The following is a 12,712-nucleotide window of genomic DNA, read 5'->3' as shown; positions in this document are numbered from 1 at the left end:
GGGGCAGTCCTGTGCCATGTAGGATGTGTAGCGGTATCCTTGACCTCTGCCCACTAGGTACCAGTAGCACCCCCTAGTTGTGACAACCAAAAATGTCTCCGGATATTGCCGAATGTGCCCTTGCTGGGGCAAAATCATCCCCTGTTGAGAATCACCCCCTTTGCTTTCCGAGCTGGTGAGGGCAAGGAGCGACTTCCTCCAAGCTGTCAGCTCACTTTTCTCTGTGTGAAACCCAAGGGATAAGCCTGTCGTGGCCCTGGCTTGTGACCAGTTGGAGAGAGAAGACTGTATCGGTAATGCTACTGTGGACCTCCCTTCAACCTAGTCAAAAAACTTACAATAAATTGTATTAAAAACACAGTTTAAAACACATGCAGAACATTCAACCACCCTGGCTGTTAACAGCTGGAGGTGGGAAATAGAAATGCTCACCTTCTCGACATTATCCATAGCCATCTCCAGGAATGCTGATGCTTTGTGTCAAAACCACGTAGCATTTTCTTTCTACTCAGTAATTGACCACTATCATTATCCTGTTGGTTTGAATGGCACTGGTCTTTTTTTCTTTTTTTCCTTCCCCCTTCCCGTCACACGTTCTGTCCTGGGAAGGTCAGTTGTGGACGCTGTGAGCTCTGTATTCTGGCCCTAGCTCTGTGCTAGGTGATTAGCTCTGTATGTTGGGGCCTTGCCTTTCAGGGCCTCGCTCTTCTCACTTGGGAGACGAAGGGTAGAGCTCCTAGTTTTCAGTTTGCTGCATGGAACCCCCAGGGCAACGATCCCCAGTTATTTTATTTTCCCGACACACCTGAGTGCTTCCATGCCCTCCCCCCACTTACTGATTCATCCCCAGCCGGTCTCCAGAGTGTGTCACAGCAGAGTCTTGGCCGAGGAAATGGAGGAATGTGGTGCTTCCCCAGACTGAAATATTGTAGACACTGAGCTTACTGCACCTTCATTCCATCTTCAAAGTTTTCTAAGTTCATGAAATAAATCGCCCTCTGGCCTTCTTCCACCCCCGCTCAGCCAGTCCTGGGGGTGTTCAGATCTTCGTGGTGACAGTAATTTGTGGCTGATAGTTCCTGAGCTTGCACAGTTACAGTATGCTAATTTTTGCATGGCGGGAATTTGATAGTGCAGTATGCACGGCCCCTTCTCTCTTTCTTTGAAGTGTTAGTGTCAGCTGAACTTCATTATTTGCCCTAATCCATAATTTCTGGAGCGCAGTTGCTTTAGATTATTAAGATACTAGATAAAGTGATCCATTTTAAAAGTAAATGTCACATTTTACAGTGTGGATGAAACGCTGCCACGTGTGGTGTTTGCTGAGAACTACTTTACTTTGCATAAAAAAGTCCTTTATTACATAGTTGGTGACACTTGGGCTTTCATTTATTTCTGAACAGCATGATGTAGAAATAAATAAAATTATATCCACAACTGCATCAAAGACAGAAACACCAACAGTGTCTAAAGCTCTGAGTTCTTCTTTGGATGACACTGAAGTTAAGAAGGTGATGGAAGAATGTAAGCGGCTGCAGAGTGAAGTTCAGAGGCTGCGGGAAGAGAACAGGCAGTTCAAGGTAACAGCGTTTTATTTCTGATCATCTGCAGGGAACAGGGGCTTTTTCACTGGGATCTTGGGTGGGGAAGTTGATGGACCCCTGAATTTGTAGAGCTGTTTTATATTTGCACAATATAAACTCTTGTCACCTCGTAAACAAAAAAAACAACAAACAAACAATCCATTCGTGTAAATTGAAATTCAGTTCTGAGACTAAAAATAGAACAGCAGTAGTTATCTTGAATTCACATGTTCAAACCCCACTCCATCCCCACTGGATGGGAATCTTTTTTAAGTGGGTAAATACTGACCTGTACTGTGTTTTAACACAGGCGTAATTCTGATTCATGAGGATCCTAAATAGGTCTAGGCAGTAGGGTCTCATCCTGCTGTTAACACGGTGAGGAGACTGGAGATGGGAAGCTGTCGCCGTACATGGGTGGAAATTGCCGGGAACCAGAGTCTCCAGCTTGTGGCCATTGACCCGGTGGTTGGCATTGGCATTGGAGAGAGGCAGGTGCACTTCTCTTGGCCTTGGAGGCCTGCGGTGTTGTGGAAACGACCAGCCAAACTTGGACTCGCTGTGAATCTTTGTTAGTCACGGTGGCTCCCAGGCCTCTGTTCATAAAACCCCTTTAAGGCCCCTTCCAGTGTTAAAAGTCTGTCTGTTTCATACACAGTATTAAAGAGAGCATTTCTGAACGTCTGATCATAGGGTCTTTTGTTGCAGCTTAAATCTCGAGGCCGATCTGTTCTCTTCTTCGTGATCATGTCCCCCAACCACATGATAGGCTTTTTCACTCTTTCACTGCATAGCACCAGGTACACGTCATAAATTCGTGGCAGTTGACTTTTCCTTCTCTTAATTCTGACAAGGTAGTAGATACAGGAGGGCTGACAGAGTTTGGGAAATGGCATCATCTTCTTTCTTTGCAGTAATCTTGATTTGCCTCATTCAGTGACTTCTTTTAGTAAGGAGTAAATTATGAAGCTGACACACTACTAAAAATCTAAGATAAAAATCTAAGATACGCCTAAAGCTAATCTAAGATACGCCTAAAGCTTCTCCTTGAATGTATTGCTCTTCAGAAACAGACTTCTGTGCCATTTAAAGTGATAAATAGGTAGAAATAGCTTGTATATAAACCCAATAAAATAAATGCTGTACTGCTGTGCCCATTTTTTTTTTGAAGTTAATCGAATAGCACCAGTCATTTATCACCGTGCAGTCGTAGTGGCCACGCCCCATGAGCAGAGTGTCTTTAAAATATTATCAGACCAATCTTGACATTAGAAGATTCTTTATCTTGTCAAACGCTGATTTCTTGTTTTGTGTTGTTTCATCCTTCCGTTTGGCCAGCACATTTCCTGAGGCCCTACCGCGTACCCCGCTCTGTGGCTACAGACACGGGCAGTCCCTGCCCTTAAGATAAGCTTCCTGTTAACCAGGGTAGCCGGGGAGGCCCTGACACGAGTACTGATAACCAGTGTGATGAGTGGTGCCACCGAGATGGCCATGAGTGTCACGGAAAGTCTGCTCGATGGGTGGGATGCCTGTTGTCTTCAAGACCTGCTAGGCACTTGGTGAATGTTAACGAACTGAAGGAGAAGAAGAGAAAGTGCAGCTGCTGTGTGGGCGTCAGGGATGAGTCGAGGGGTGACTAGCCTTGGTGTGCGCCCCGTTTGGGGACGTGGAGAAGGAGAAAGTTTCTGTTCTTACAGGTCTGTGTGTGCGGGGGAAAATGGCCACGTTATCTTCATGTGTATGAGAAAGAGCGTCACTTCTTTGGTGGGAATTCCGTGCGTTAAGTAGAAAATATTTGAGATGCACGTATCAAGCTCAGTTACATCTTGATATTAACACACGTCACCGTTTTGATCAGCAGTCTACCTGTAACTCATCAGATTTCAGCTATATACAGAGCTCTATCTTCGAAAGCTTCCAGGTCCCCCACTTGGTCGTTTCTTGTGATTCTTTTCTCTTAAGGGTTTTTTTCTGTAAATCATGGGGAACCAGGGAGTCCCCTGCTTAGATGTGTGGTATAAAAAGGTACCCAGCAGCATTGTGTAGGATGGATGGGAGAAAAGGAGGGGCTCCTGGCAGTATTTTCCTGGTGGCCTCAAGCCAGTCTCTTCTTCTCTGTAGGCTTGTTTCTCCATTTGCAAAATGAGGAGGTTGGACCTTATCACGTGATCGAGTCTGGGCATCACTGCCCCCCTCCCCCCCGCGTCCCCCAAGCTGTACAGCTGACTGCTGCTCTGGTGCCTTGGACGGTCTTTGAAACGTGTGTTTGCTCCCGCAGGAAGAAGATGGACTTCGGATGAGAAAGGCAGCTCAGAGCAACAGCCCCGTTCCTGCGTTAGCCGCGGCTGGGAAGGAGGAGGGCCTCAGCACCCGGCTACTCGCGCTGGTGGTTTTGTTCTTTATCGTTGGTGTAATCATAGGGAAGATCGCCTTGTAGAGGCAGCAGGCAAAGGATGGTAAATTGGATTGATGGCTCCGCCATATCATGGGATTTAAATGTATCATAACCGTGTGTAAAAAGAAGTTAATGTATGATGACATCTCACAGGTCTTGCCTTTAAATTACCCCTCCCTGCGCGTGTGTGCTGCCGCACGCGTGCACACACACACACATAGAACATAAAATAACAATCTTGTAGAAAGTTTAACACGTATAGTAAATGATTGGGGGAAAAGAATGATCCTTATTAATGACAAGGGAAACCGTGATTAAACGAGACTGGCATGTTGTACGTGTCATTTTAAACACTTGTAGCCTTGGTCCACGTTGCCGATCACCTCTCTTCCAACACGACACTCTTCCTTGCCTGTTGGTGCTGGCCCTCGGGGAGCTGGAGCCCAGCGCGGTGGGGAGCGCGTCCCCCCCCCAAGGCGTCCTCCCCACGCGGCTCACTCCCTCCGGGCTGCCCCTCCGTGTCCGCCCCGGCCGTCAGTTCCCTGGGACTGATGGACAGAGTCTGAGGCCGAGAAGAACGGCGCCATGGCAGCATCGGCTTTGCTCGTCACGTGTGGGAGGTGTACGTTGCCTGAGTGACCCAATACTCTGGAAATAAAAGTCAATGAAGGCTTTGTTCTCTTAAAGGGACCAAGCTAGATAGCCATTGGTTCATGTCGTGAGATTGAATTGTTATTCAGAGATGTTTAATGCATATTTAACTTATTTAATGTATCTCATCTCATGTTTTCTTGTCACAAGATCATGATTAACTCTGTGGCCTAAAATCACCTGTGCTACCTAACACTGCTGGGTGAAGCTGGCATTGCTGCTGGAGCTTCTGGGCTGTACACACATACGGAGGTGCGGCTCATCGGAATGTTGGAGAACAGCTGCCAGGAAGTGGTTTTCTGTGCAAATAAATAACAGCTCTCATAGGGAGGGACGTGCTTCGTAGTGGCAGTCAACTCTAGGTTACGCTTTCTGTGGGGAAGGGTAGCCGGTCTCTGTGCTGTTCTTCCTTCTCTGCTCCCCAGCCACCACTCACGCTTCCGCACACGTGCCCCAGTGTGGCCCTGACCTTCCCCGTGTGGCCTTAGCTGGGGACCAGGGCAGGTGAGTCAGGTGGCGGAGGGGTGAGGAGACAGGGAACCGGCTCGGGGGCGGGGGGGGGGGGGGTTGGGAGGGGCTGGGAGAGAAACGTCAGATAATCCATCAAGTAGTGATTGAGAGTTTGTGAATTAATTTTATGCCATAAAAGACCAATCCAATTCTGTTTGACTATGTAGCATCTTAAAAAGAAAAAAAAAATTAAAATAAAGCCCCCAAATTAAGAGTTCTTTTGTCATTTTGTCACTTTTGCTAAATGGCGGGGGGAGGGAGACATTATTTTTATCATTATTATTTTGTCATTGGAAGGTTGATTTAAAAATGAACCCTATCGAAGAGAAATAACATGTTTACTGTACATCCTGAGAACTCACGGTGAATGTTGAACAGACCTAGTTCTCGACCACACACCCATGGCGTGAAGCTGTGGAAGGCTGGCTGCCCGGTTGTAAATTAGTCTCCAGCCTCTGTTCCGTGTGGACCCAGGTACTTAGGAAAGGGAGTTGAGAAGACTGAGCTGGGAAGCATGTGCTTTCTGCTGTTTTCTCTAAGTGGAGTAAAATCTATCTGAGTGTAGGAGTTGCAACAGATTACTCTTCATGTAGCTTCTAATACCTCATGATCTTGAAAGGAGAGTGATTGGGGGTGGGGGGCGCCTCAAATAGTGCCTGGGGGTGCAGTACACTCCCATTCCTCTAGAGCAGGAGTTGGTAAACATTTTCTTAAAGGATGTTGCTGTGTGTGCCATTAAAACTTCATTCACAAGAACAGCTGCTGGGATTTGCCCGTGAGACTGGAGTTTGCTGGCGCCTGTAGTCGAGTGACTAAGTTCTCAAAAAGAGTACCTGGGACACTTGTGTTTTAGGTCTTTGGAAGTGACTTAGTGTTTCGTGTACATCTAGAAGGAATTCAGCTTCTCCGAGGATGGTGGCATTTTGTGTGTAGCTAAAAATCAAAATCTAAAATCCAAAGTTGTCTCTTAAAACTAATCATCCTGTGAAACCTCTTTCTGTTTTAGGGGCTAGGACTTGGTGAGCGCCTGTTGAACTTTTTGACTGAGTGGAAGAAGGGAACATCTCCCCCCTGCCCCAGGGAGAGGAGGAGGGTGGTGATGGGAAGACCGGACACCATGCCAGTGACCCTGGTCAGTGAAGAGTGTGCCAGGAGAGGAGAATGTGTGTGGAGCAGGGGCCGCTCTGGTTCAGGGACCATTTTAAGAGCCATAAACACTCAAGATCTCGAACCTGGAGAAGCATGCACGTTTTTTTTTTTTTTTTTTTAATTTTATTTATTTTATTTATTGATTTTTGAATGTTTTGGGTCTTCGTTGCTACGCGCAGGCTTTTTTTAGTTGCGGCGAGTGGGGGCTACTCTTCGTTGCGGTGCGTGTGCTGCTTCTCATTGCGGTGGCTTCTCTAGTTGCAGAGCACGGGCTCTAGGCGTGTGGGCCTCAATAGTTAACGGCTTGTGGGCTCAGTAGTTGTGGCGCAGGGGTTTAGTTGCTCCGCGGCATGTGGGATCTTCCTGGACCAGGGCTCGAACCCGTGTCCCCTGCATTGGCAGGCGGATCCTTAACCACTGCGCCACCAGGGAAGTCCCAAGCATGCACATTTTGGGTGTCTCTTCTGGAAAATGAGAGTAAGGCAGGTAGATGGATGTGCGGTCCTGCCCCGTGGTCTGTTCTGTCCTGAGAGGGTGAGAGTCAAGTCACTGGAATAAACTGGCTTAGAGCGAGCCAGGCTGAAGCTGGTTAGGGTGCTGGCCGGGAAGGGAGCCTGGGCGGGCGCAGTCAGGCTGCCCCGGTGCCTGCTGCCCTGGTTACTGGCTCACGGCACCTCGGAGAATGGTGCCCTTGTTTTAGAAATACCCGCCACCGGGCTCGCAGATACGGGAGAGATGCAAGCAGTAACAGAGTCCTGTAAATGTTTATTGATTGAATTTAAAAATTGATAATTTAAGCTCCCTCGGCAGCTTACAAAATACCTGAAAGACCAGCAGACTATGTTATTTGTAGGTATGAGGACCCGGCTTTAATTTTTTTTCTCCTCCTAGTTTGCATGTTTTCCTTCTCTAGTCTTCTAAACTGCTGGCTGGCACCAGGGCTAATAAATACTGATAAAATCAAAATTGATTTTTACCAGTGGACAGTTTATGCCTAGAGAGACGGCTTATACCTACATAACACAGAAGGGGGAAAAAAATGAAGAACCTCCAGTGATCCGTGAAAACCTAAAAGCTTTCAAACAAATCCCAGGAACAGAATTGCTATCGGAAGATATCAGTACTGGACTTGCAGGCTGTGTTGAGTCAGATATAACTGAATGAGGTGATAGCTCTGAGCTAAATAGCCGTTCAGATTAATTTGAGAACAAGCGGTGTGTGTGTGTATATATATAGCATATGTACCATATGTAAGTAGCTTAACATTTTTCAAATGGTGCCTATATTTTTTGCACACAAAAATCTTTATATTTGCAAACTCAGAATCCATGCCAAAATAGAATGCCTTTTGTCATTTTCAGTTCCTTCTCCAAAGAACTGGCCCAATTACAAGTTTCTGGTTGTGGGTTGTTTGTGAAATTCTTGATTAAAAGAAAAAAAAAAAAAAAACGAGCGAGGTGGGACTTGGGCTCGGAAGCCACCTTGAACACTTGAGTGACATTTAACCTCCGAGACCTTGGCGGGTGGAGAGGCCGCTGCTCCCCTGCTGGCGATGGCAGTTCGCTGACTCGCGTCTCGCTGGGGCCCTGGGGCGGGAGCGGCCTCTTCCTGTTGAGACGGTCGGGCTAGAGGAGGAGGAGCTTTAAATAATACATGGGATTATCAGAGTTCCCACTCTTGAGGAGGCCTGGCTCCGTGAAGCTTGGGCCGAGGTTGCTGCTGCCGAGAGATGAGCGGGAATGGGGTTGTATTTAGAAGGTCCCCTGCGCGGTAGACGGAGGACTCCAGCTCAGGACACGTGGATCCGATGAGACCCGAAAGGGCAGCCAGGGACCACGTGTGCCCCACGAGAAGCGGGGTCCCTCAGGGTTCCTGGCCCGATTGGGTTCGGAGAAAACTTACTAGTCTTTTTGAAAGCCTTCCTCAGCCAGAGCTGCTTTGACAGTAACCTCTCAGAGAAAGTCGCTGTTGTTAGGACGCCCTCCCACCCCGCGCAGAGCGTCCGATAGGTTCACTCACTGACTTAATGCTCACGACGACTGTGATGGGGGTGGGGGCATGAGGGCTCTGGTTTTGCACATGAGGAAATGAAGCCTCCAGGAGGTTAAACTGGGCAGCTTTTTAGAACCTCTCATTTGGAATGAAGTCAGTCTCTGGGAAGCCTGCTGCGAGGGCCTAAATCGCCAAGACGCTGTTTCAACCGCAAAAACCACTCAGAGGAGCAGCGAGAAAGGCCTCGGTGAATTAACGGGGGCTGATCTCAGCAGCGCTGACCTTCGTACACCTTTTCAGGTGTTTGCCTTCGTCCCTTCTGCGGTTATTTTAAAGATAAAGTAGACAGAATCAGGACTCTCCTTCAAATGCTTTTTATTTTGCATTTTGAAACTGAACACACTTCAGACAGTGAAGCAATGTGTGTTTTCCATTTTCTCACTGCCTGAAGATCTCTGCATGATGCTCCTGGGCAATGAATTTGGGAGCTTGAGAAAGAAAATTACTAGCTTGTCTCAGCGAGGTGATGATGAGAAGGCTTTCTAGGGAGGCTTTACAAAACTTGTATATTAAATGGGAAGCGAAGGCAGTTCATTAAAATTGGTATCACAGAAGTGGCCTGCTGAGGTTTACAGCAGCTGAGCCGCTGGTCTCAGACCTCTCCCCGAGTTAGCGCTGTGCTTCTCCGGGAAATCGCCGGAGGGAGCCAGTAATAGCGGACCCCGGTGAGGAGCCATCAGCGGACAGGCAGGCTGGGCATGCTGTGAAAATGGATCTCCAGCGAGGTTCACGGACCCTTTTCCTCCCGCGCCCGAATCTCGCCAGCCGCGTACCTAGCACACGAGGCTTGGCCTCCAGGAACAGGAGTTGGGGTGCACAAGGCCCTACACCCCCGTGCCGACGGACACGGACCCCACCCTGTTAGCTACGGCCCCTCCACTGAAAAGCGAGGTGTCCTTTTTATTGTCATTACAGAGGTATTCTGAAAAATTTAGAAGGCATGAGCACACACAAACAGTTGTGTGTAAGAGTTAAAAGTGAAACCAGTAGAGGTGGATGAGAGGTTGTCTCCATATAATTACTTCAGGTTTTCTTCTTAGTGGAAATAATTCACTAGAAAATGTCTGCATCCGATCAGTAGGAAAGGAAGAAAGAACTAGCAACGAAAACATAGCTGTTATCTAACGTGCCATATACATTTTGCAATTACGATACCTTGGAATGTTGCCACAATATGGATCGCTTTGATTAAAAGATGTCAGTTGAATAAAACAGTACCGTGGGATAATAGTTTTCTGCTAAGTAAACTCTCATGTTTGTTTTTAAACCAGGAAACGTTGATCCTGTGACAATACCCTATTAGAGTTACTGTCTTACACCGCAGGGTTGATGTGTATTTAACCATCTGGCTCAGGGAGGGTGGGTGCAGGACTGATGCTCGCTCCCTGTCCTGCTCACTTCTGCGTCCTGAGCGGCAGGAGATCCGCCCGGCTCCCTCCGGGAGGTGCAGCTGCCGTCCCGCAGGGTTTCCTTTCGCTGATACCCAGTGCCCAGTCTGGCCGAAACAGAACAGGTTACTTTTTGTTTGTTTGTTTCCTTCAGCAACTGCCAACTAGGGGAGACAAATCAGATATCTTAACCCGATTTCGTGAAGGCTTAGTGCTAACAAGAATGCATAGCTTTTTGTGATTTAGGATGATAAATTAGCGTGCATGTTTCTCACATCGACTCGACGGTTTTCCATGGAATACGAAGAGGTCTGGTTCTTTTTATGAACTGGCTGCCTGCATTCCCATCTGTCTTTTGTATTTTAGAAGTAACTTAAATTCAGCTGTTAACCTCTAGTGCAGCATTCATTTAAAAATACTTTTTTCCCCTTGACAATTTTCTTTGGATTCTAAAGGTCAGAGTTTACTGTCTGTCCTACTGAGACCACGTGTACAAGAACTGCTTCTTGCTTTTCACCACTCCCTCAGTCAGCAAACGTTGATCGATTTACCTTCTCTGTGTCTGATCCTGAATGAGATGCTGAGAAATTACTCAGTGGGAAAGATTGTGTTTTTGTGTTTTTCATTCGTAAGCAGCCTCAGTAAGGTGACTCACGCTGCTACATAGAAAAACGCAAAATACATTTGGTTCTCTTTCTTTTGCTAGTGTTTCGTTTTTTTTAAAGACAATTTATAAACTGCTGCCATTTGGAACTTCTTATAGAGACTCAAAATGATCTATTTTTATTTAAATGTTCCCTTCACCTCCTCTCAACTTTTTTGAGTAAAGAAGTAGTTTCAGTCACACGTGCTGTTCTTTCCATGCTCTGTATCTCACTCCCTGTCCTGAGAAAAGATCTCTGTGGCTTGTGATCGGGGATTTTATTCTGACTTCAGTATATGTTAACATTTTGGGAATTGAGTATTTTAAGAGATGTCTTAGAATGCTTTCGTTTTCATAATTTTTCTTTTATATATTTTAAGTTGTATGCCCTGTTTTGACATGGAATTCATTTAAAAAGTTGGTGTAGGAAAGGACTCTTCACCATCGTACGTGTTGGTTATCTGATATGTAATAAATTCACGGTTTTATGGCTAATTTTCTGTTTCCCGGAGGGAAGGAGGTGTATTTCTGCAGTGTCCAGCTCGAAGGAGCCGTTCACAGCATGTTCTCACGTGTTCCGTGTCAGCCTGACGAAACCTGCCCTGCTGAGGCATGAACTTTTGTACTAGCCATCTCCATATTATGTTCAATAAATTCTGTGCTCTGAATATGTTTAAAGGATGCTTCAGTGTACAATTATTTTGAATGGATGGCCTATGAGCAATTTAGCTGTGCTTTAGAGAAGACAGTACAGGCCTCTCTCACCACTTCTTAGGAACATGAAATTGGTTTACGTGAACAATCAGATATTTTGTGCCCAAAAACAGACTTATGGGATGACTTAGGTCAAGCTTCTCATTTTACTGATGAGGAAACTTTTGCCCAGAGAGCTTCAGCATGGGGGCCACGCCTGCATCCCCGTGTTTTCCTGTTGAGGGAGGCGTTTGTCATGGATTTACTGATTGCTCACTGGTGTTAAGTTGCCTCCAAGCCTGCAAGGTGGGGTGGTGGTGCTGGTCTTTCAGCCGTGGCTGATAGGCTCCATCTTCTGATGTTATCTTGTTAAAACATTACTGAAAACATTTTAACCTCTTTGGGGAAAGTTACACGTGTAAACAGTAAGACTTCGTACAAGACCAAAGGATAGACAGCTCCAAGTCAGTGCCCCCCAGGCCCAAGCCCGCTCCCCTCTCCAGGGGCTCCTGTGCCCCCTTCTTGTTGGACTTTCTCCAGAGAGCCTCTCCCTGTGTGCCTGTGTACACAGAGCCCTCGTGTTTTCTTGCACACACGCGGCAGCACACACGCCCTGCCCCATTCTGAGTGCTGCTTGTGGACTTTGTGATGCATCTTGGAGATCATTTCACGGCCACATGTTACACATCTGAATGGTTCTGTAGTTCTCCTCTGGGTGATGTGCCCATCATTTCCTTAACCAGCCCTCTATGAGGTGCACTCAGGTCGTTTCTAGTCTCGCTGCTGCAAACACAGCTACAGCAGACTCCCCTGTAAATGAGACAGTTCCTGGAAGAGAAACAGGAAAGGGCGCCTGCACGTAACATTGGCCATGTGACTCCACCTCGTCTTCCAGAGGACGTGGCAGCACGTGGTCCCAGCACCGCCTCCTTCCCTGTCCCTTCACCAGCGCGTTGCATCGTCCACCTTGTTGACCTTTGCTCATCTGAAAAGCGCACTTGGTTTCCCAGCTTTAATTTGTGGTTTCTTTACGTGAGGCTGAGCAGCTTCTCATACGGTAAAGGATCTGCAGGGACATTAAAAGGCCACACAAAGGGCTGATGACAGAACAGCAGAAATGAAGATTCTGAGGACACACATTTATGAATGTGCAAACAGGAATCTATACATGATTTTACTAATAGGAAAATCACGTGCAGCAAAGGGTATAGAAGTGGATTGGGCAGGGGGAGGAGATCACCCTTTGTGGCCAACAAGTTGAGCTTGGACTGTTGACCTGCATTAGCAGCCTCACTACTGCACCAGTCCAGACATCTCATGTCACCTTCCTGGGGTCCTTTGACTATGGAGTCCACAGAGGATGCGAATGAGGTGGGATGTTTCAGCCTCCCAGTCCCTAGGGAGCTTCTGTAAGAGGGACTGAAAATGGTGGTAATCCTTAAAGGGTTAAAATCCAAGCTGTGAAATAGAGGCCTTTTTAACCACAAAAGGTGCCATTCTGAGGAAATAACCACACCAGTTTGCCATGAGCTTTCGTTAGTGCATTAGAAGACAAATCTCCCTGAGAATCTGCCAGGGTCCTGTAACGGGAGTGGCATGCCCCGTCAGAAACTGAGAATACCCTCGGAAATTGTACTCGGAGTCT

At 47.0% G+C, this 12,712-nt stretch overlaps 1 protein-coding gene across 1 annotated transcript in view; it reads left to right on the top strand.

Annotated features, from left to right (window-relative positions):
- The window catches only part of VAPB (VAMP associated protein B and C), a 55,506-nt gene extending 44,472 nt beyond the window's left edge, over positions 1-11,034 (top strand). The window contains exons 5-6 of the mRNA XM_068565481.1: positions 1,404-1,580; positions 3,865-11,034. Of these exons, the coding sequence (XP_068421582.1) occupies positions 1,404-1,580; positions 3,865-4,023 (336 nt within the window). The 3' untranslated portion in view covers positions 4,024-11,034. The remainder of the gene's footprint in view (positions 1-1,403; positions 1,581-3,864) is intronic.
- Positions 11,035-12,712: the final 1,678 nt, after the last annotated feature.

This window comes from Eschrichtius robustus, chromosome 16, assembly GCF_028021215.1.
Source record: "Eschrichtius robustus isolate mEscRob2 chromosome 16, mEscRob2.pri, whole genome shotgun sequence".
Classification (NCBI taxonomy): domain Eukaryota; kingdom Metazoa; phylum Chordata; class Mammalia; order Artiodactyla; family Eschrichtiidae; genus Eschrichtius; species Eschrichtius robustus.
This window is presented reverse-complemented; position numbering and strand designations above follow the sequence as displayed.